Source organism: Phasianus colchicus, chromosome 4 (assembly GCF_987193195.1).
Source record: "Phasianus colchicus chromosome 4, bPhaCol1.hap1.1, whole genome shotgun sequence".
NCBI classification, from domain to species: Eukaryota; Metazoa; Chordata; class Aves; order Galliformes; family Phasianidae; genus Phasianus; species Phasianus colchicus.
Genome location: NC_143439.1, coordinates 39553066 through 39575703, shown reverse-complemented (window position 1 = coordinate 39575703; position 22638 = coordinate 39553066). Strand labels below are relative to the sequence as shown.

The window sequence follows — 22638 nt, the reverse complement described above, 5'->3', positions numbered from 1 at the left end:
CAGACCGACCGAGCGGCGGGGCCGATCGCCTGGCAGCAGGCAGCCGGCTCTGCAGGGTGCTGTCAGGGGAGATGTGCTCTTAGGTGAGATACGTCTGTCCCCGTGCAGGCAGGCAGGCAGACGGAAGCAGCAACGCTACTACTTCCGTGTGAGCGTGTAACCAGCTGAGATTTGCTCAGAGAACTGCTGGGGCAGCGGCCGGTCCCGCTGCATCCCTCCTGCGGGCGGCTTCCGGGAGAACCCCGGTCTGGCCGGGACCACGGAGCTGCAGCCCCTGCGAAGGCCGTTTTGCGACAGTGCCTCTAGGCGCTTGTTTCTCCTTTACGGCAGGATGGCTGCTTTTCCGGCGCGTGACGGTGACGTCATCAGGCGGCGCTTGTATGGACGCTGGGTACGCACGTGTGCGGGGCTAGGGTTTGCGGTGCGGGTTGGGGCGCGTGCGGGCGGTCGTTAGGGCCGTTAAAGCTGTTGGTCTGACTTCACGGCCCGGCGCCGCTTCCAGGGAGGCCGTCCCGTGGGAAGCTGGCGGCCCGGCGCTTCTCCGTGGGGCTGGGGCTGCGGAGTGTGGTCGTGACACTGACGTGGCCCGTCCTTCCTGATGGATAGGCATTGCCGTAGAATCGTTACGGTTGGAAAAGAGATCATCTAGTCCCACCTTGCCCAGTAGCCGTGTCAATCAGTACTACTTCCACGCGGTTCTTCAGCGCCTGCGGGAACGGTGACCATCACCTTCCTGGGCAGCCCGTGCCAGTACACGACCACTCCTTCGGAGAATAAACTTTTCCTAGTTAGTGGGGAAACTTGATTATGGCTTATCTGCATATTTTCAGTTGGGGCTGAGGTGGGAAACCATTAAACAGGACCATCGGGAGACCTTGATTCGGACAACATGTTAAACAACAAATACGTACTTCTTAAACAACCAATTTTTGTCTACAATGTAGGAGGCAGTAGAGAATGTCCTTTCGTGGAAGAGGAGGTGGTGGCGGAGGGCGAGGAGGTGGCGGAGGAGGAAGAGGAGGAGGTGGCTTTAATCGTGGAGGAAGTGGTGGTGACAGAGGTGGCTTTAATCGTGGTGGACGAGGTGGCTTTGGACGGGGAGGTGGACGAGGAGGCTTCAACAGAGGAGGATATGACCAGGGCCCTCCGGAGAGGGTAGTTTGTAAGTTATATGCAGAGGCTGTATTTATTTAGCTCGTAGTGAGTGTTGAAGATTTTCAGTTTGTTTGTTCTTTATTTCAGTACTGGGGGAGTTCATGCATCCATGTGAAGATGATCTTGTTTGTAAATGTAAAACAGAAGAAAACAAAGTTCCTTATTTCAATGCACCAGTGTACTTGGATAATAAGGAACAGATTGGCAAAGTGGATGAAATTTTTGGGCAGCTACGAGACTTTGTATCCTTCACAAATCCTGTTGGCTTCTTCAGTGGGTTTGCTCTAAAATATGAAAATATTTAATTTCCTTATCCTACTTTATACACTTAAAACAGGTTTAGAACACCCTTCTGATCTGAATGTGTGAATTTGCAGAATTACTTTTTTCATCAGTATTACTCAAAGTTCAGAATTTTTTTTTCTTCTTATAATAACAACCGAGAAATATAAAGGGAGCTCAAGTGTAGTTTGCAGTTCCTTAGCTCCCCATTTAATCTTGAGTACTGTTGAACAGAGTCAGCCAGCAGCTTACAAACAACCATCCTTGCACATTTGAGAACCATAGGATCCATAGTAGTTATCTGTGGAGTTACAGAGAGCATCCACCATATCACTGTAGGTTGAAACAGAGCTTGTGGTTGGGTTGAGCAGCCCCTGCTGGCTCATTTCTTTCCACAGCCAGGTAGCTGTATGGGCCAGGACAGTCATAACAAAGCCACTGCACCATCCACATTGTTCTGGATAAGTCTGAGAGACAATCACTTGTCAGACAAGTTTGTTTCTTTATGGTTACATTTTTATGTATTCATTTCTGCTGGAATGTTCTTTATGCCTCAATATATGGGAAGGAAAAAGTAATGTTTGTATAAAATGCTGTCTTTGTAGCTATGAGGAAAATTAGAAACACTTATTCCTGATCATTAGGTTGTAATTTTTCATCTGTAGTGAAGATGTTTAGCTTCATTTATGGAGTATGAATTTAGAAAATGTCTAAAGTGTGTAAATTCTTCCATGTAAATAATCAGAAGTGCTACTTTTATTCCTGGTGTGTTCCTTAAAGAAGCTAACAGTATTTTTCAGTGAAACTATCTGAGAACATGAGAGCCTCTTCATTCAAAAAAATGCAAAAGGTTAGTTGATCTCAGTAACAGACTTCTATTGTGTGTCATCAGTTAGATGTGTAATCAAATAGATAATAAAAGCTTTATTAAGAGATTTTACTGACTTTAAAAGCTAGCTGTCCTTTGAAAATGTGTTTGTTTACTCATCCTTTTCACTTTTACATCTGCTATGCGCTTCCCTCTCCTAAATAACAAAAAAATGAAGATGTAGTGAATGAAACTTAATAAGATGTATGTCATCTGTATTTTAATAACTTCATAACACTGATTTATTTTGCGTATGATTTTTTTACTTGGCTTTTTGCAAAAGGCAATTTGGCATAATGAGTTAAGATGAAATTGTGACTGTTTCTTAGGGATTTAACCTGGGTTTTCTCAAAGCCTAATGGAACTTTCTTCCTGCAGTTTTACATTGATCCAGCAAAGCTGCTACCTCTTCAGAGATTTTTACCACGGCCTCCTGGAGAAAAAGGTGCTCCTCGAGGAGGTGGTAGAGGAGGACGTGGTGGAGGACGTGGAGGAGGAAGGGGTGGTGGTAGAGGTAAGATCCCAAGAATGAAAATTGCAGAAAGGTTATTTCATTTCTTTGTTTTTGGTGAAGTTACCATTACATACTTGACTAAACACTTCTATTGCAAAGAAAAATGATAGGTGCTTTACAGTTTCATAACTCAGTTTATGTTTGATAAATCAGTGGAGGAGACAGTGATATCTTTCCAAGGCAAGAGCTAGTTTCTGTAATGCAGAAAAGGGAGTACACTGATCTGTAACCAAGACAGAAAGCATAACTATTAACCAGCTTGTGGTAAAAGGTAGTGGGTAATACCCATTCAAAACAATGAAAGCTGTACTTTTACTGTGTTCTAAAATGTAGTTTGGACAAAATACTTGAAATGCAATGTTTGAGAGAAGGAGTAAACAATCTGTAGATGTCATCCTTTACTTTTTAAGCACAGTATATGATGTACTCAGTTAAAGTTGAGTTCTCACCACTCTGCCACCTTGTGTGCAAGGAGGCGCAAAAATGTCTTTTTTCTTTTATTGTTTTGAAGATTTCATGTGTAATAATTGTAGTTAACAGTTTTCGTGACAGCTAAAAATTATCTTGGAGCTTTATTAATGCATTAGTGTTTTAGACATTGGATACTGGATATTCAACAACACTTAACATGCTGCGGATGGTCCTCAGAAGAAAGAGGGCACTAGGATGAAGCAGTTGGCCGTTTCTGATTTGGTTTGGTTTTCCTAACTGTCAATGAAAGTTGTTGTTATATATAACAAAATTTACATGCTCCAGAAAGTGTAACTTGTTTTCTACATTCAGGAGGATTCGGAGGAGGAAGAGGTGGAGGAAGAGGAGGAGGAGGATTTAGAGGTGGAGGAAGAGGAGGAGGAGGATTCAGAGGAGGAAGAGGTGGTGGAGGAGGTTTTAGAGGTGAGTGTGCAGATGTTATATTTTTTCCATAATGAGAATGGCTCTCAGTTTCTGAACTTTTAAGTATTAAACAGAATGCTGTATTTTCTTTTTCTCTTGTATGAGTGTTCACAGTTTTTATGTAAAAACTTGACGTGCTTCCCAGTAACTTGTTTAAACCAAAGTTCAGTATTCTCTGTTTTTTGATGCTTTATAAAGACCGTGCTAGTTTCTACATGAAAAGGCACTATAAGAACTGGTAACAATGATAAATTATTTTATCAATTCATGAAGTTTTATATGCATAATTTATTTACTTGAACAGAGTCTAAGATAATTTGAATTAAGTATCCATGATAATGAATTAAGTATCCTTTTTCCCTCTTAAAATAGGGAGAGGACATTAAAAATGGAGCAATGAGAATCTTCCTGCTGATTTACCATGTCACCTGCAGAAGTGAAGAGCAAGAAAAAAAGTTATAAAAGACCATGAAAAAAGTTGTTTGTAAAGAACTGGAAGCTATGAAATGACAGTTAAGGACTGTCAGCACATGAACAAAGCGTGTAGCCCTTGGTGAAGAATGCAAGACTGCTCAGAACATACTTGAACTTTTTTAACTAAGACAAGGTTCAATGTTATTCTTAAATTGTTTGTTTCTGGCAAATGACTTTGTCAGTGCTTGACTTCGTGTTGGAGTCTGGAGTAAACAATCAACTGAAACTTTTTTTTATGGAAAAACCCCTTTGGGTTCACTGCATGCACATTTGTCACTACGAACTTGTAACCTCTGTGTGACTTGGATAAGATCCCTTGTTCTCATTGTTTTATATGGAGCTTTTGGGTCACCCTAAAAAGGACATGTGATTTAAATAACCGTTATGGACCATTTTTTACAAACTAAGCTTCACATTTTTTTGTCATTAGAACTTTTTTTAATGCATAAAAATAAATATGAGAAAAGGAAGATAGCAAATAATATTTTGTAGATTTTTTTCTCTGAATCTTAATGAAAGCAAAGGCATTAAGACACACTCTCAGAAGATATTATCTGATGAGTAATACAGAGTTAATTCTATTTGTAGGTCACCTCATTGTATCTAATTTCACTGATAATAAAGTTGCTAAGAGTTTTTAACTGCTCCCCTCTTCCTCTTAGCCAGTTTCTCTTGAGGTTTTGATGTCCTGGCAAATCACCTCTGTTGTGCTCTGAGCTTGCAGAGGGCTAAAATGAAATAGCTCGTTGTGGAAATGCTGAGTCATGGCCTGAACCAGTGATTGAGCACCTGGTGGGATTGCAGGGCCAACCTGGGGGAGCTGAGGTGCATGCAGAAAGGCCAGAAGGGATGGAGTCAGGATCCACCCCTTCCTGACCTCATTTAAGGATTGGTAGTGGAGGTGTGGGTATCTTAGTGGAGATACCTGCCTCCCTGAGGCCTTCCAAAGGTAAGTGTTTTTTTTTCCTTCATTTCTTTGTCCATGGCTGCTGCATTTGGGCTTGTCCTCATTTGCTGTAGCCAACAACTTTGCCACCCTGCTATTATCGTTGTACTTTTCATCACATCACAGCATTACTCCCATCATAGGGCTCTTCTGCATGTGGCCTTTTCAGTTTAGTATGGCTTTAAAAATACGTGGGAAATTCTGTGTGAATACATTTCCAGTCTCTTAAATCAGATTTATTATGAGGAGTGTTGAAAAGCTAGTAAGTGTCTCTTAAAGCACAGAGAAGCACCTTGTCATCTGTGTTTAACTTTGGAAATTGAGTAAGAACAGGAAAGAATCTGTCTCTTTGCATTTCATCAGGAGCAAGGAGTCCATTGGCAGATCTCATACCAAGCATTTTTGAGAAGAGATCTGTAGATTAATTGACATGAAAACATTTAGACAGCATTGTGTTTGACATGGGTAGAAGTATATTTCAGAACTGATCATGCTGTTGTACTTTTAATTGCCATAATTGCTGGATCCATTAGCCTTGTGCTTACCAAAAGAAACTGAGGTTATTTGTCAGTGCTAATATTGGACAACTACTAGTCACTAACAAACACAACTCTTAGTTCTGAATTATTTCTGAAACAAAGATTGAGCAAGCTAGCACAAAAGCTTCAAGAACTCAGCTGTCTAGTCTGAACACCTACTCTATATAGGGCAGCAGTTAAAAATGTTTAGAAGAATTTAATTTTCTATTAGATCTGCTTTTATGAGAAGAAACCAAGTCTATTCGATCACAACACCATCAGGGATTATAGAATACTAATTATTTTGTTGGTGTTAGTACTCACTTAACTTTAATTATGTCAATTAAATACAGACTTTTGAAAGCATTTAGTCTTTTGTTACTAGCTCTATGGAGATAGAGCTCTGACTTTAGATACTGTAGAATTGTAGGCATTGTAAGCCATCTCTGTCATACCACATGCAACTGTGTGATACCAGTGCTTCAAAACCATGTTTGTAAATGCATTCTCTGCAATAGATGCATTCTTCACCAATGCTTCTGTGCCTAGTTCTGGATAGCTGACGTAGATCTTTCCTTATTCTTCTGGCTTTGGAAGACGGGGATAATGCAATCCTCATTCTTACACCCAAGTTTGTGCTCTGTGCTGCTGTTCTTGCTGCATGCTTTAGAGATGTGCTTTCTCTAAGGGTATCAAAAGGCTGGCTATCTTGACATCACCTGTCAATTCAAATGTGGCAAATGACAAAGTACCATCTTGCAGCCTAGAGCAAGAAGTGAATAGTTTGAATCTTACAGCAGGTGGAGTCATGAGTCATACTGAAGTCTGAAGCCACTGAAAGGCAAAAGCCTTGCACTTTTGTACTGGTGCAGTTACTTTCAGTTTGGCAAAGCCATATCTTGGCAATAAATGGTATCTTGAGAAAATCAAGGTTAGTATGTGAAACAGGCAAGTAAAGATTTGGAGGCCCCTTTTCAGGACATCTTGTCAGTCACCTGAAGGTCTCTTTACAGAATCAATTTTTTTAAAGTAACAGTTTAAATCTAGAGGCTGTGTGTGTGAGAAATTAATAATTTATTAATTTGCCTGCCTTTGGTTTTGAACCATTTAAATGTCTGTGGAGTTGAGATTAAAGGGAAGTACTGCCCTATACAGCCCTCTAGTGTTGATGCACTGTAATGAATGTGGGAGGATTTTTTTAAAAAGCAAGCAGTATTTCTACTTCTACCATTTGTGGATTGAAATATTTCTTTAAATATTTTACATCTAAATATAATGTTTACAACTTACTAAACCAAGTAATAAATCTTGCATTGCCCCATTTCTGTATAGACACCTACAAATTGAAGGATTGACTCAAATATAAACTACACTATTTTTGTACTGATCTGAGCCAAGTCAAAAGGAGAAACTCCATAATTCAAGGGTGTTTGTTATATCTTAATAGTGAATTCATTGCTTTATATTTTGGCTTTGTTTTATAAACTGCAGTGTTCTGGGGGGGGGGGGGGAAGTACTTCTTTTGGAGATGTGCCTAGATTACCTGAGCTGTAGGAGCTGGGGGTGTTTAGTCTGCAGAGGAAAAGGCTCTGGGGAGATCTCACTGTAGCCTTCCTGAACTTGAAGGGAGCTTAAAAGCAAGAGGGGGAGCAACTTTTTCATGGTCTGATAGTGATAGGGCAAGAGGGAATGACTTTAAACTATAAGAGGGGAGATTTAGTTTAGATGTCAGGAAGAAATTCTTTACTCGGAGGGCGGTGAGGTACTGGCACTGCTGCCCAGAGAAGCTGTGGGTGCCCGAACCCTGGAGGTGTTCAGGACCGGATTGGATGGGACCCTGGGCAGCTGAGCTGGTGGGGTGGCAACCTTAACCAAGGCAGTAAGCATTGCAAGCTCTGACTTCTGTGCAAGCTGCATGATTGGAGATGCTTTTGAAAATATTGCCAAGGTTTCAGGGGAGGGAAGTAAAGATATCAAATTATCATTATGCTTTTATCTTTCAAGATGGAATGATTAAATACTAGGGAAGTAGCTTAATCACTGAACAGATAATTTTCCCTTTCAAATTCTTCCCACCCTGTTCCTGCCTAATCCTCTTCTGACAGGGAAAACACCTCATTTGATACAAGTGCCCTGCAAGCTAAGAGTGAGTGTAGTTCTATGCTAGTAAAATGTTTGCTGGTAGTATTGTGACACATGATCTGTAGCAATGATGATTAATTGTCATGATTGCATAAGTTTTATACCAAAATTCGCTCACCCATAGGTTGAAATGGATGAAAAGTAGAGGATGTCTATTTTAAAAAGCTGAGGTTGGATGGGGAAAGCTCTGTGAGTGCTTCATGGGTTAGAGAAGAGAGGTATATGACCTTCCTATGGGGATGGCTTTGTTCCTCAGTGCTGCCTGGGGCAGTACATCCTTCCTGCTGCTCGCACACGTGGTCTGAGCTGCCTGTGAGCTGCATACAACTGAAGAATTTTTATATCACTTTTATATATAGTATGGGTACAAATTGCTTGAAGGAGAACAAGTGGTAAAGGCCTTTAATTGTTTGGATTGATGCTGCACGTAAGCTCTTTGGGCAAAGGTTTGTTGTTGCTCATATTTACACAGGATTTTGTAAAAGGCCTTTGTGATCTCCCTCTATGCTGCTACCTCATAACTGAAGAAACAAAAACTGTGTCACCTTTGGAAAGTGCCCAATAATTTTCTGTTTAAGAAAACTTGCCCAAGCCTACCTGAGTAAGTCTGAGAGAAGGAGAGTGTTCAGACTTTATGGCATGTTCAACACCCATTTTCTGCAGACCAGGCCTTTTTAGAAATGTGACGATTGAATTTTCCAAATGTCAAGCTTTACTCCAGAAAATACTGGATTGGGTTCTTGTGTCTGTCATCGGTTTGAGTGTTTCAATTAAACTAAGAATCTTGAAGAGGAGAAGGAAGTTTTTAAGAGTTTGAAGGGGTGGATACAGTCAAGGTATTTTAATGAAACTGACATTTGTGTTCGTGCTGTGGTTGTGTTCTCTGCGATGGTTGGAAGTAATTCCAAACCAGGCTGCAGGCCAACTAACCAGAGTCAACTTTCTCCTCAAGCGTTGCACAAGAGATTTGAAGTAAAAAAAGTTTGGGGGCATGTGACTGTTAATCTCTTTAGCAGTAAGAATAAAGTTTAAGCATCCTGTTGGAAATGTACTTGGTTCTGTGTTGCTCTTTGTTTCAATTAACAAGCTTTTTCTCCTGCATAGATTGGGGGTATAAACTTCTTTGTGCTCTGTCCAATTAGATCATGCTTGGAAGCTGTCAGCACTGATGGTGAGGCAACCCTCCCCTGCCTTTTTTTCAGTTGTTCAGTCTGTTGGATAATGAAAGAATTTGTCTGACGGGGTTTGGTAGTGTTTTGTCCTCTAGATGAATTACTGCAAGATATAGACGACAGTCTTGTGTGTCCAAAATGCATTGGAATGATTCAGCCAACTCCTCAGAAAGTGACGCTGAAGCTCATTCTGCCTTTACACAGACTGAGCACAACATAGTCGCAGCTTACTTAATAACAGCAGGTATGGCATTGATCAACTGTTGCATAACTTTTTATAACAGAACTGTAGATTGAATGCTTATTTTGTATAGTTACAGCAGTGTTTCATTCTGACTTACAAGCAACAAGTTTACTGACAAGTCAACAATCAGGCTGAAGTGTGCAGAGACCTACATGCTCTCTGCTCTATATTTGAAGGCAGTGCTATGTGTTAAAAAATCCTTTTTGTTGATATGTAATTATAGAAGAGAGTAAGAATTAATTTCCGCCAGCTTGCAGAAGAGATAAAAATAGGGCATAGCTGTCACATCTTGCATTTTTCTGAGATGTGCTTGAAGCTATCTTGAGATTTCTCTTGGGCCACATGTTCATAGTAATATATGTGTAGTCTGAGCATGTGAGCGGGTGTCTGATAGGGGGATGTAAGGGGAAGGGTTGGAATGTGACCAAGGGGGAGGGAGGAGCTGGTCATTTATCAGAGAAGAGCAGACTCCACTTGCAGATGTATTTTTCACTGATGATCTGTGTTAGAAGAAGCATGCTGCAAGGCTTGACATGTGTTTTCTGTGACTGCAATGGCCTTTAGCTTAACTTGAATGATATAGGTTTTGTTGTGGGATTTTTTTGTTTGTTTGCTTGCTTGTTTAAATTTCTCATTATTGTAACTGTAAGTGTTGCAGACATGTTTTTCTGAAGCATTGACTGCTGTAGCAGTGAAATAATATCTTGGCCAAATACTGAAACCTACTGTGTTTAGAAACATGCCTTCTATATTTTTGGTGTGGAAAATAAGATCAATTTATAAATACATTATTCCTAGACTATACCATACATTTTCTATGTTATAATTAGCTTTTCAAATACCTTAAAATGTTTACTTAGAGATATGAAATAGTCATTTTATTTAGCATATATGTCTGAAGTGGGAAATATCAAATCACTGATATAGAGGACATTTTGCATCAATGTGAATGCAAAGGCAATAGTTAATTTCAGATTTTTACTGAAATTGTTGGAATACACAGAGATACATGGGCCTGTTGAGCAGCTGTAGGGCTGGATGATGGTGAAGTACTGGAAGACCAAATAAACTCTGCAGTACCACCACATCGTTTGTAAGTAACTTTGTCTATTAGGTGCTGCAGATATGTACAATGCTTTGCTATATTCCAGTTGATGGTTTACTCTGTATGTAACCAGGTGGTATTTTCAGATAGTTTGAGCACCTGATGCTAAGAATCAAAGCTATCGTGTATTATCCAGAATCATCTCAGCTTCTTCTCAGAAGGAGAGAGTCTAGTAAATATGTCAGCTGTATGTTGGACTTTGCTTTCTTCGTTAGTAAAGTTTTTGACAGTAAGATCTATAGCATGGTTCAAACTATGGTTGTTTACTGCAGCAAATATCACATCAAGAAAATTTAGTTTATGTTAATAAGCAGATATCTAGGAAATGCAATGAAAGTTAGATACAGTGTTCAACATAATGTTCCTTTTTAGAAGGATTGAATGCTTTCTTCTTTTGTAAATAATTGTTTTGTTTTCTGAGGAAGGAAGCCATTAGTAACTATTGCAGTTTACAGCGGTTCAACATATTATTTTCAGTGATGACATGGGGACACTCAGACTGCAGGAAGAAGCCTTATGGTTGTCCTTCACCTTGTAGTGGTGAAGTGCTCTGGGGTGATTGACTAGAAAAGTAAATTCCATGTAATGCATAGACCTAACCTTCTCCTTCACTGTTTTTGATGCCACTACTTGTGTGTTCTTCTGTTAGGGCTTGTTTGCATTCCATCTACCTTTAGTTTTTGCTATTTCTCTGGGAAAAGGAAAAATAATAAACATTTTTGTTCTTGACCATATCATATAAGAGCCTTTCATCCTCATGTTGTCAAAATCACAAGGTGTAATGAAAAATATGTGGGAATAGTTGTCGAACTCTAAGCTATTTCACACACCAACTGGCAGCATCCATGTGCTTTTTCTGAATCAGATGAGTATGTCCTACCTAATAATATGAGGCTACTGAAGTCTGTGGCCCAGTCTGCACTCTCTACCCTCTAAGAAATGGGCTCTGGTTAACTGCTTCCTGGAGAAACTTCACTTTTTTGTTTGACTTATAAATTCTCTCTTTCTGAGAATACTTGTTTATTGAGTCTATATATTTTTTCCTTCTTTGTTCACAATTTAATCCATCTTTTTTCTTGCATGTTACTCTCCGGAACTTTTTTTGGTCTCTATTATTAATTTGTTCTCGTACTTCTGAAATCTTTGATCAGTATGGGCTTGGCACTTTCAGTGCTTTCTTTCTTTCTTTCTTTTTCTTTTTTTTTTTTTTTTTTTCTTTTTCTTTATTACTGTTAAGTTTGGGCACTAAATCTGTGTCTAGCAGGATCTTTCCTTCACCCTGAAGGTAGGAGTTTACAGTTCTGTTGCATTTCTGATTTCATTCTAGGTAACTGTAAAATCATAGAATCATAGAATCACCAAGGTTGGAAAAGATCTCCAAGATATCATCCAGTCCAACTATCCACCTACAACCAATACTGCCCCTGCTAACTCACATCCCTCAACACAACATCTAAATGTTTCTTGAACACCTCCAGGAACTGTGATCCATCACCTCCCTGAGCAGCCTGACCACTGTCTCAGAGGATAAACTTTTCCTTATGTCCAACCTGAAATCTTTTAAAGCATGTCTCATAAGAAGCTTATACAGTTTTAGAAACCTGTGACTGGCATTCTTCCACTGCCAATGTACTACCTACCAATGGGGCTGAGTCGGCTGGCATGGAGGATGCTTCTTGTTGCTCACTTCACATCTGATCCCCAGTTTCCTGCTTTTGTTTATTTTAGGGGCTCAAGGCATCACAGTTGTTGTTCCTAAAGTGTGTGAAATATCATAGATGAGTGGTTGTAACTTCCAATATCACATTTAATGTTATTCTTATGTACTATGCTCTAACTGAGGAAAGGTCAGGGCATGGTCTTTTGAAAAGAGAATAGAAAAGAGAAATAACTGAGAATTAATTAGGCTTTTTCTGCAGACCTTATTTCACTCCTAAGGCCAAAAGATGAATTTCACTGTGCTGGATTGTTTGCTGCTCGATTTTCATTGAGCCTTATTGTATGTACTTGTTTGTGTCTGCTGGGCCCTGTGACCATTAAGGATGTAAAGTTAATATCCTTTATAGAGCCTGATGTATTATTTCAGACTTTCTTGCTCTGTTTTCAGCACAACACCTATTCACTAAAGTTCTTTATAGAATTATCTGTACAGGACTGTAATGATGCAAATTACAGTGTTCTGGTTCATAGGTGAAGTATTTTAACAGAAAAAAAAAAATCTGAGAAGTATTTCCATGGATATTGCACTGTTTGACTTTTACCAATGTAACATTCCACTGTGCTTGTAATCTCAAGTGCCCAAATTATACAGATATCTGTAAGTTTAGCATTTGATTCAGTGGTATTGCAACAGATGTATGAGACAAGGGAATTCATGAGCAGCTTAAAATCCTGTTACTACTTACAGGGTTGGTTTATGCTTATTTATTTATTTATTTCTTAAGTTTTAATGGCTGTGTTTTCTTGAACGTTGCAATTCTCCATTTTGCTGATAAAGGGCTGTGATGCTTTCTCAGGTGAGGTGCAAACTGGTATTTTAACTTTATTAGCTCTTATGACTGTAACTAATAGTGGGGTAGTAGAAATCTAGATGATGGTAGTTTGCTCTGAATATTTCTGAGTCTGAAGAGAAGAAAATCAGAAGAATAAAAAAAACCTATTATGTAAATTCATTCTAAGTGCCATGCAGTAGGGTTTGGCTCAGAGGGAGGAAGAGCAGGAGAAATGAGGGATGTAGAGGTTTTAATATAGGTACCAGGGTTGGACAAAGCTTGCTGATGCAGAGGGTCTTAAGGAGCCGTGTCCTGCACCACTTGGAGAGCATTGTGAGGCTCCAAGAAAATTCTAGAATCATTGGATATGAAGACAGAAGAGTGTGCATGCTAGCTTTAGTCTTAAGTCTATTTTTTTTCTCTATTACAACTCTGTCTACTCACCATTTCTGGTGTTGCCTCATAGCCTTCAGGCAGAGTCTGAACACCTTTTGGTGCTGCCTCTGCTGTATATTTCTGAAGAATTAAATGTAAAAGCACTTGTCGTGTTGGGGATTTGGGGATGGCTGTGTTTAAGTTTCTGGAACACAGGGAGATTGAGCACTGGAGTCCTATTTCTGCAAAGAAAGCAGACAAAAATCCTGTGCCAGAGGAAAGAAGCAGGGTAGAAGACATGCCCTGCCCAAAAGAACCACAATTACCTCATATTTGTGAGGTAGAGCAAAATCAGTACACAGCTGGACTTCTTTGATTATGATACTGACTGGAGCTTGTCAGATAAAGAAAACAGCTTTTGTGCAGGCTCAGCATGCCACCAATGTGAACCAAAAATTATGCTTGCAAAGACTTCAGGCCTCACGAGTAGAGAGGAGATTTGTGACTGGCTGGCATGGAGGTAGCCAGGTGGGAACAGTGGAAACTTCTTTTCAGAAATGAAGAACTCAGGTTGTGGTAGAGACCTTCTACTACATCAAGTGAATCAATGTAAAAGCGCTGCTTTTTTGCCAGTCATCAGCCTGCATTCTTTTTGGCCGTGGAAAACAGCTGTACTCTGTGGCTGAAGTATCTAAATTGCAATTTTCTATGCTTTTGGATGTCTGCTCTGCCTGTTGCCATTGTACAGGAAGTCCTAGGTTTGACAAAACACTCCACTTTTGGCCTTTACTGAATCCAAGTAAGATGAATCTAATTACAAAAGCTTTTTTTTCTTTTTCAGGTGTTTACTCTTTGCAAAATCGTGGTTGATTGAAAATAATTCTTGTTTAGGACTTAAATATTACAGTAGACTGTGTTTTCTTTTGCATGGGTATTACTATCTCATCTACAAATTTTTGTAAAGCTTTTATTTTCTGTTTCCACAGGAGTGATAAGCATCTTCAGTAACATTGTTGTGTTAGGCATCTTTGTGAAGTACAAAGAGCTTCGGACAGCAACCAATGCAATTATTATCAACCTGGCTTTCACTGACATTGGTGTTAGTGGCATTGGCTACCCCATGTCTGCTGCTTCAGACCTGCATGGAAGCTGGAAGTTTGGATATACTGGATGCCAGGTATTGCAATTTAGGCAGGGAGAAAATTTTGAGCACCTAAATGCAAGATAAGTAGTAGCTCTAATTGATATTTGCTCTCCGAAGAGAAAAGATGGAAATGCAAAATTTGACTCTAGAGTTGGAGCTTACGTTCTGTAAAGGCCTCAATTTCTGCATGTAAATTCTGTTTTGAATCCTTTTCCAATCTTTAAATCATAAGTTAGAATTCATTCAAATGTGACCTTACATTTATCAACCAGAAATTTTATATTAGCTTTAAGGATCAAAGTCTTAGGAAAGGAAATCTCCAAATGAAGAAAGTTATAGTAGTAGCACATGCTTGTTTGATGACTCGTTTAGTGCTAAACAGACTTTGGATATGACTGCTGTTTTGATGATGAGCTTGACAAACTTTAATGAGTTTTGCCTAATGAATACATCTTCCTTTGGATGGAACAAAGGATATCCAAAGAGAAAAGGTCTGTGAGGCTATTAAAGGGCACTATCAAAAATTTTGGCTTAGTTTAAAGAGCTGCCTATATTTAAAATTTAAGAGTGACTTAACGAATTATACTTCTGTAACAGGTGAGGTGCCCTTTACTCACTATGTTCTGTGATTTTTAAAAAACTTTTAAATAGACCACTAGGCTTAGTGCTCAGGAAAATGAGCAGTAATGTGAAATTGTGTGCCAGAAGCGTGACTCAAGAAAAATCGTAACAACACTATATATTTTGGGCTTGTATATCATGGATATTTATAATCTGGCATCACTTGCCTGAGTGCACAATTATTTCAGACTCAATGTTCTTGTCATTCTTTGACAGAATGCCTCATTTTTTATATCTTTGCTTCTAGATTGACTTATTGTTGGTTGAATTTGATGTGAAATCTCACTACCAATGGTTTGGGAGTTCCTGAGATCATTTCAAATGCGACTCATATCAACCCAAACCAAATAAATCCTGTCAACTGAGACAGATGAATGTCATGAGGCTCTGTTGTAGCTGTGGGTGGCAAGTGGTCTGGCATGGGGCTCTGGATTTTGGGGGTGCCAATGATAACACAACCCTTCTAGTCATTCTTCCCAGTCAGGCTGTCTGTGAAATGACAGTGCAGGTGCTTTTGGAGTGTGCTGGCCCTGCAGCATGTGTACAAGTACTATCACCATGCATTGTCAGACCTGACACCAAGTAAAAATAGGGACCAATGGAGAAAATCAGTGTACCATATCAGTGAAAAAATACATAATAGAGGGAAGAGTGATGATTCAAAACTTCAGATTTGCTGAAGCCTTATATGGTTCCAATCTTTTAATGATGAATCAAATGTTCTTCAGGACTCTTTAATGTATTTTGAAAGTATGAATTGAAGAACCCCTCCCAGTCTTTGCCTCTGAATCTCAATTTTACCTATTGGCATATATTGTATTAGACTGCCTTCCTTGGGGATTCTGGTGTACAAATTGGCAGATTGCTTTTGAAATGTTCGTTTTAAATTAACCATCACCAAATTGCCTGCACTGAATTAGTTCATGCAGCACCTTGCTTACAGAAGAAAATACTGATTATAAGGTTGCCTTAGATTTATAATACAAATTTTTCTTTGTGCATTTGGAAGATTTTTTAGAAAGGCCGTGTTATCTGTTTTTTATAATTTCAGATCTATGCTGCCTTAAATATATTTTTTGGGATGGCGAGTATTGGTTTGCTCACTGTTGTTGCAGTTGACCGTTACCTGACAATCTGCAGGCCTGACATAGGTACTGTCTGTTTTGTCAAACATCCTTCACTGTTAGGCTTCTGTAAACTAAGTGTCCAATTGTATTGTTTTCTTGTGAATGACTCCATAATTAAAGAGCTGGGTGTAATTAAAACAGAGTATGATACTGCAGTACATGATAAGCAATACAGTTTGCATGGATGGTGCTGCTTGTGAACATGAGAATTTCAGAGGTAGGCTGTTACTTGCTCTATACGTTGTATTTTCCTGGCAGTTTCCAGTCATTAGAAGTCACATCCATACACTGAAGCATATAACATGCCTCAGCTGTGAGAGGTTTTGACCTCTGTCAAGTCTGCGTTTGCTTCCAGCACTGAGTCAGCACCGTATTGAATATTTTTCACTTTTCTTTATTATAGCTGTATTGGAACAGTCAATTCCTCTTTGTTCTTTCTTTCTGTGTGCATAGTAGGCCTTTTGGCATGGCGTCAGGGTCAGATCTTGTCTGTATGCTGTGAGTTGAAGTGGATGATGGAATTAATGTAAGTCTGGAAAGCTTAGATGTATTTCAGTGATAGGAAGCATGTATGCTGCAGTGTTTGGGAGTGTAGTTCTCTGAGAGGATCGTTATCATTAACACCATGCTGGTTTGCTCTCACCTACTTGCGGTTAAAATTCAACACTGGAAAGAAGAAAAAGATGACAACAATTTGTGAATATATGTGTTTTGTCACAGGAAGAAGAATGACTACCCGTAACTATGCTGCTCTAATCCTGGCTGCATGGATCAATGCAGTCTTTTGGGCGTCCATGCCTACTGTAGGCTGGGCTGGCTATGCTCCAGATCCAACTGGGGCAACTTGCACAGTCAATTGGAGGAAAAATGATATGTAAGATTTCACCTCACCTTTTCTTTTAAATCTGTTCTCTCATTGAAGGTTTAGACTATTTAATTTACCACAGAATGACAATAAATTCTTGAAATATGAAGCCTAATTTACAACGATAATTTATTTTTTTTAAAAAAAGTATATATTTTAAGGCAAGGCTAGATAAAAGGTAGAAAAAGAGCAATGCTTGAAACCTGTTCATAAAAAAAAAAAAAACGCTGCACCTGTTAATAAAAGCTACAGACTGACATTTTTTTTCTAATTCTCTAGAATTTTATTTCAAATTTCATAGTCAAATCACAATATCAAATTCTTCAGTAACTTTTCATGGATGGATATTTGTAAGTTACTGTGTTTTGTTTTTCTGTCTTATCAGGTCCTTTGTTTCCTACACAATGAGTGTAATTGCTGTTAATTTTGTTGTACCCTTAACAGTCATGTTTTACTGTTATTACAATGTTTCCCGGACAATGAAACAATACACCAGCAGTAATTGCCTGGAGAGCATCAGCATGGATTGGTCCGACCAAGTAGATGTAACAAAGGTATGGTAAATGAGGGTATGTTTCATTTTAAGCATGTTCTTTTGTGTTAGTTTTGGGAATGGAGGAACAATGCAGCCTTTTAAGCTTTTCTATTTCCTGCATTTCCTTTTTCCTTCTTTCTTCCTAAGTATTAACTGAAATTTAGCCTTAGTGAAATCTCTAGACTTGACTAACATTGCTAGATTCTTTATTCTTCCCAGATGAACAGCTGTTTTGAAGCCTGGGAACCATGTCCTTGTCTCTGCCCTCTGTCATTGTATAGAAACATACCTCATCAGTGGCCTAGGAGGATTGTCTAAGATACTTTTACTCTTTGTGTCAGCAGAGTCTTTAGGTGCTCTGCCAGGTTCACTAGTGTAACTGGTCAGAAATGGATCAGTCAGCTCTGTTTTGCTCTCATGGACTGTAAATGAAAGTGCATTTCCAAGCTTCCAAACTGTGTGCTGCTGCTTCTGATCCCTTGTTGTTTTTTTTTTTCTTCCTTTTTTTTTTTTTTTTTTCTCCAGTCTATCGAGCTTATCTCTTTCTTAGGTAAACAATAGGAAATGTGAATTATGGCATAGTATGATACATCTTGCTTGAAAAGTTTACATTCTTTTAACATACAAGAGTCCTTGAGAAAGCTTTAAGTGCACTGGCTCCTTTGATTTTCGATGAAGATATGGTTTATGGTTGGGCACAAGAAGAAAACATACAGAAATTAGGAGTAGACTGAAAAGAATGAATATTTGAATTAGTTATCAGTGCAAGCTTAACATTCCTCAGAGAATGTTCTCGTGACTAAATTAGGGAAAGAAAACCCCAACCCTTAATTATGAACATTTTATGTTTCTGAATAACTCAGAATGCTTTAAACTGAAGATTCAGTTATAGATTTAGACTCAGATTTGTTAAGATGTGTTTTTCATATTTCACAGTTGACTATGAGTTGTATTTAAAAAAAAAATAAAAAAGATGAAGCCTTCTGGTTAAGCATAATCCTTTAAAAATGGATTACTTGATTTTTTAATTTTTTTTTTATTTTTCCACAGTTTGGCATCTTCTAAGCTTTCTGTGCACTGACAATTTCTGAATAGAAATATTCTTTTATGTAAGAATCACTGTTATGAAGTTATTCTCTTACAGACATTGTGTTAGTATTGAAATAGAAACCTTCTGTGGACAGGGTACAGCTTGCTTGTTGGTTGTGCTCTGAAACAGCTCACAAAGATTTGTTGATTATTTCCATTGAGAACCAAAATGAGAAACAGAAGGACAGAATATGGGCACAGGTGAACAACGCTAGAGAACCTTACGCTAGAGAAAGAGCATTCAAAGAGCCCTACAGTTTCACTTAGTTTTGGGGTGATTTGTTTTGCTTTCCTGATTAACTTGAAGCTTCCATTCTGATTTCTAGTACTGATTCACCTCCCTGGCAAAAGCCAGAAAAGTCAGACCTAGTTGATTCCACTCCTGCCCTCCCACTACTCTCAGGTTGTTGCTGTTCAGCCTGCTGGTGGCTTAATGTATCCTGGTGTCTGAGCCCCAACATCCCCAGCTGCTATCTGTCAGAGGCTGGCAGAGAAGACAGTTAACTGCTCAGATCTTCTTCCATATAATGCTTGAATGTGGCTGTCATGCTTCATAAAATGAAGATAACGTTTTTAGGTTTCCTAAGTATAAGGACAGAGCCTGTGTGTCATGGAACATTTACTTTATTAAACCAGACCTTTGTTGAACCTTAAGAAATATGTTTATTGGGTTGGTTTGGCTTAGATATTTTATCTATTTTTTTATTATACGGAATGTTTTCTCCTGGGTGTGAATGAGAAACATCAATTTCTAGAAAAATCTAATCTGCAAGATGTTGAGTTTCCTTGTTCTTTCTGTTCATATTTGTCTGTAATAGCATCCCAAGATGACCTGTTTTCATTGGATTCCTTCTGCTCTCTTCAGAATAGCAAAAAAAATTGCATTCTGAGCTCTTTTTCTTGATGTATACCTCAAGACTCTTTTGAAAGGAAGCCTGTCATTCTCACAGAGCATTTTACCCAGTTTATAATGTTTTCTCTAGCAGGATTAGAAAATAGTTGTTTACACCTGGACATAGAACAGAAGTAGCTAGGAAATGTTTAAAATAATGTGATTTATACAAAAGTTGGCACTTTCTACGATGTAAATGATATTGAGTACCTAATCATTTTTAAATGTTGCATTTTATTTTCATATACCCATTGGTAGATGTTGGAGATGTGTGGTAATAAAGACAGTAACAAAATGGTAACAATGGTAACAAAATTACAGTATGCCAAAATACAGTATGATGCATTGTTAAATCCCCAAAATGAGTTTTTGCTATAAGTTATCGAGAATGATCAGATGTTTTTATTTCCATGTCATTATTTAGTTCTGGATACCTCTTATTATCACACAGATGTATGTACTTTCTGAGTTAGGTTAATCTTCAGGTTATGTGTGTGTTCCCCTTGTTTTACAGATGTCTGTTGTGATGATTGTAATGTTCCTGGTGGCATGGTCTCCCTATTCCATTGTGTGTTTATGGTCTTCCTTTGGAGACCCGAAGAAAATTTCTCCTGCAATGGCCATCATAGCTCCTTTATTTGCAAAATCCTCCACATTCTATAATCCCTGCATTTACGTCATTGCAAACAAAAAGTAAGTGTTCTTCGGTGCTGGTCTACATAACGATCATCTGTAGATTAGGAGAAACTGATTGGTGAAGAGATCAGGGGTCAGCTGCTCTGGATTTACCAAACATAACGTTTTGGGCAGCAAAATCCAAAAGAAGTTCCTTTAATCAACATCAGAATATGTTAAATTGATAAAGATTTTTGAAAGCAAACTAGTGAAGATTGTGTAAGTTCATTTTGAGAATCCTTTAGTGGTTTCTCAGAGCGACTTATTGTGGAATTTGAGTTCATCAGCAGCAGACTAGTTGTTCTAATGACTGTGGCCAAAATGTCTTACACATCATCTTAGTGAAGTGTAACTTTGGAATTCCTTGCTTGGCTTGAGATGTTCCATATTGTGATTGATTAGGAGGGACTTACACTTTCCACTAAAGTAAGTTAGTTAAGCCTATTCTTCTATATTGAGGAAGCATATAAAATGCTCTAACCAACCCATTTCCCCTGAATGGGAATTGGATTTTGCAAATAGGAATCCTTCCTTACTTTACTACCAAGCTACAAAGAGGCTGTGATTTCTGATTGGCTTGTCTCTCCTGATCCTGCTGAGTCCATGACAGTCCATCACCTTTTCACCCCATTCTCCAAACTTTGCTTTTGTCGTAGCTACGCATCCAGTCTTCAATTACCAAAAGCTGCTGAGTTTCTTGTTGTGGGAGAAATGCTTGATTGAGTTATTCCTGTACATGGAAATGTAAAAGATTCAGGTTCTTTTGAATTCCAGATATGCAATTTTTTTTATGAAGGAAGTTTTACTAAAGTTGAAAGAAGTTGTAATACTTAAAAGAGCATACCCAGTTTGTGTTTGTATATGGTTCTCCAGCTAGTCATATTTCTGCTTTCACTTTCTTGTCCTTTGCAGGTTTCGGAGAGCAATCCTGGCAATGGTGCGATGTCAGACAAGACAAGAAATAACTATAAACAATGCCTTGCCCATGAGTGTTTCTCAAAGTGCATTGACGTCATAAAACCCGTTCAGTTTTTCTGCATAGATTTTGTGGAAACAAATTAAATCTGGGTTACAGTTTATTTTTTGGAATAACAATTTGCTTCTTCCAGTCAATTGTTTTCTGTCAATCGCTGAAGTATTTTCTAGGTTAAAGAGAAAAAACAACAACAAAAAAGCACTGCAACTTTAGTTTTCAAGAGTGAGACTTATTGGATTGATATTTCTGGCACAAACAAAAAAAGCCATTGAAGTGTTCCATGTGACTTACAGGGCTGGACAAGGTGACATCAGGGCAGGGAGAGACTGAAGTAGGAAGTGCTTAGGTTCAGTAACAGATATAGCACCTTTAATTCCTCTTGTGAATGACTTTCTCTCAACTTCACTTAAAAGTTTCCAGACGTGGATTCTCCCTGTATGTGTGTATCATTTGTTTTGCTTCTGTGAATATGGTAAGGTTATCAGAATATCTAGCCAAACCCCATATAGCTTTTTATCAGCTTTTAGGATTTTGAAAGACTCATGATATTTCATGGATTTTTGAAGTTTTGGCTCACAGAATCAAATGAACCTGTGAGATGGACAGCTTTTTTTTTTAGTAATGGTACATTTCTAGCGCTCGCCCCTGCATGGTAAATCCTGAGAGTGGGACAAAATGCTCCTTGAAGTTTGACACTCAGGTGGCACATGAAATAGTAAAGATGATTTCTCATTATATCTAAGTCAATCTCATGGACATCCGTTGTGTAATTTTTGAAGAACGTTGACAATGTCAGCAATGGATTTATTTGGGTTGGAGGGGATGGCTGCAGATAGAGCTAGTGATGGATAGTAGTATACATTCCTGATGATTCTCAGATTTCGAAAATAAATATCTTTTTTTGATTGCCAATCCAAAATCTTAGTGATCCTTCAGACATGCCTCAGCCACTGTGACTTTGTGCAGCTACAGTTACTCTGTTGCTTGGGTTCTTTTTTCTCCTAGGATCTCTAGTGTTGGTCTGACAGAGTACCACTTTAAGTGATGCAGTCATCTGGGAAAGCTAAATGTTATTTTTATTAATTTGTGTGAAATGTGTGATGTAATTTTTTTAGGCTTTCCAAAATGGTGGGAAAGAAACTTTTTAGAAAGTACATTTAAATCTGACTACATGAGATTTAATTTAACAGTATTTTGAGTACAATTTGCAACAACAGATGGTTCATTTCTACCATTTTGATATTATTGTATATGCGTTCATCCAAAGTGTGGCTTTGCAGTATGGAGCTGTTGTTTTAAAATTTGTGTGTTATTGGTAAAAATCTGTCTTTACAGATTTTTTGGAAAGTTCTCGAGTCTATGCTTCCTATTAATTTGTACTTTTCAGTAATAAAGTAAATGCCATACAATGTCTTCTTGCTGTACTCGCTTTCTTCCCAGAACCTTGGAACACTGCATAGACAGTAACTCATGCACTGCCCCTCAGAAGAAGCAAATACATGTTTTACTATATGCTAACCATACAACAAGCAC

General features: G+C 38.6%; 2 protein-coding genes and 1 long non-coding RNA gene across 7 annotated transcripts; 2 read left to right on the top strand and 1 right to left on the bottom strand.

Moving 5' to 3' along the window:
* The first annotated feature begins 205 nt into the window (after positions 1-205).
* GAR1 (GAR1 ribonucleoprotein) lies at positions 206-4834 on the top strand. Of its 5 annotated transcripts, none has more exons than XM_031596951.2 (7): positions 206-391; positions 945-1162; positions 1243-1397; positions 2228-2287; positions 2684-2819; positions 3603-3713; positions 4086-4834. In XM_031596951.2, the coding sequence occupies exons 2-7, from the start codon at positions 958-960 to the stop codon at positions 4097-4099; spliced, it is 681 nt and encodes a 226-aa protein (XP_031452811.1). In that variant the 5' UTR covers positions 206-391; positions 945-957; the 3' UTR covers positions 4100-4834. The 5 variants fall into 5 exon arrangements, with proteins under 5 accessions (XP_031452811.1, XP_031452812.1, XP_031452809.1 ...); XM_031596952.2 differs by lacking the exon at positions 206-391 and adding an exon at positions 435-628; XM_031596949.2 differs by lacking the exon at positions 206-391 and adding an exon at positions 435-718.
* LOC116231273 (uncharacterized) lies at positions 3721-13144 on the bottom strand. The gene is made up of 3 exons (XR_004167429.2): positions 13070-13144; positions 11955-12069; positions 3721-4141 (listed from the first exon to the last, which is right to left on the bottom strand). It is a non-coding gene; the product is annotated as an uncharacterized LOC116231273 (long non-coding RNA).
* RRH (retinal pigment epithelium-derived rhodopsin homolog) lies at positions 9042-22499 on the top strand. The gene is made up of 7 exons (XM_031596955.2): positions 9042-9209; positions 14168-14358; positions 15998-16097; positions 16794-16947; positions 17324-17492; positions 19969-20147; positions 21042-22499. The coding sequence occupies exons 1-7, from the start codon at positions 9104-9106 to the stop codon at positions 21145-21147; spliced, it is 1005 nt and encodes a 334-aa protein (XP_031452815.1). The 5' UTR covers positions 9042-9103; the 3' UTR covers positions 21148-22499.
* The last annotated feature ends 139 nt before the right edge of the window (positions 22500-22638 follow it).

Bases quoted from the DNA above. Each gene is read 5' to 3' on its own strand.
- GAR1 (XM_031596951.2), top strand. From the start codon at position 958: ATGTCCTTTCGTGGAAGAGGAGGTGGTGGCGGAGGGCGAGGAGGTGGC. The intron at 1,163-1,242 runs GTAAGTTATATG...TCTTTATTTCAG, and splicing joins CCCTCCGGAGAGGGTAGTTT to TACTGGGGGAGTTCATGCAT. The intron at 2,820-3,602 runs GTAAGATCCCAA...TTCTACATTCAG, and splicing joins AGGAAGGGGTGGTGGTAGAG to GAGGATTCGGAGGAGGAAGA.
- RRH (XM_031596955.2), top strand. From the start codon at position 9,104: ATGCATTGGAATGATTCAGCCAACTCCTCAGAAAGTGACGCTGAAGCT. The intron at 16,098-16,793 runs GTACTGTCTGTT...GTTTTGTCACAG, and splicing joins AATCTGCAGGCCTGACATAG to GAAGAAGAATGACTACCCGT. The intron at 17,493-19,968 runs GTATGGTAAATG...CTTGTTTTACAG, and splicing joins ACCAAGTAGATGTAACAAAG to ATGTCTGTTGTGATGATTGT.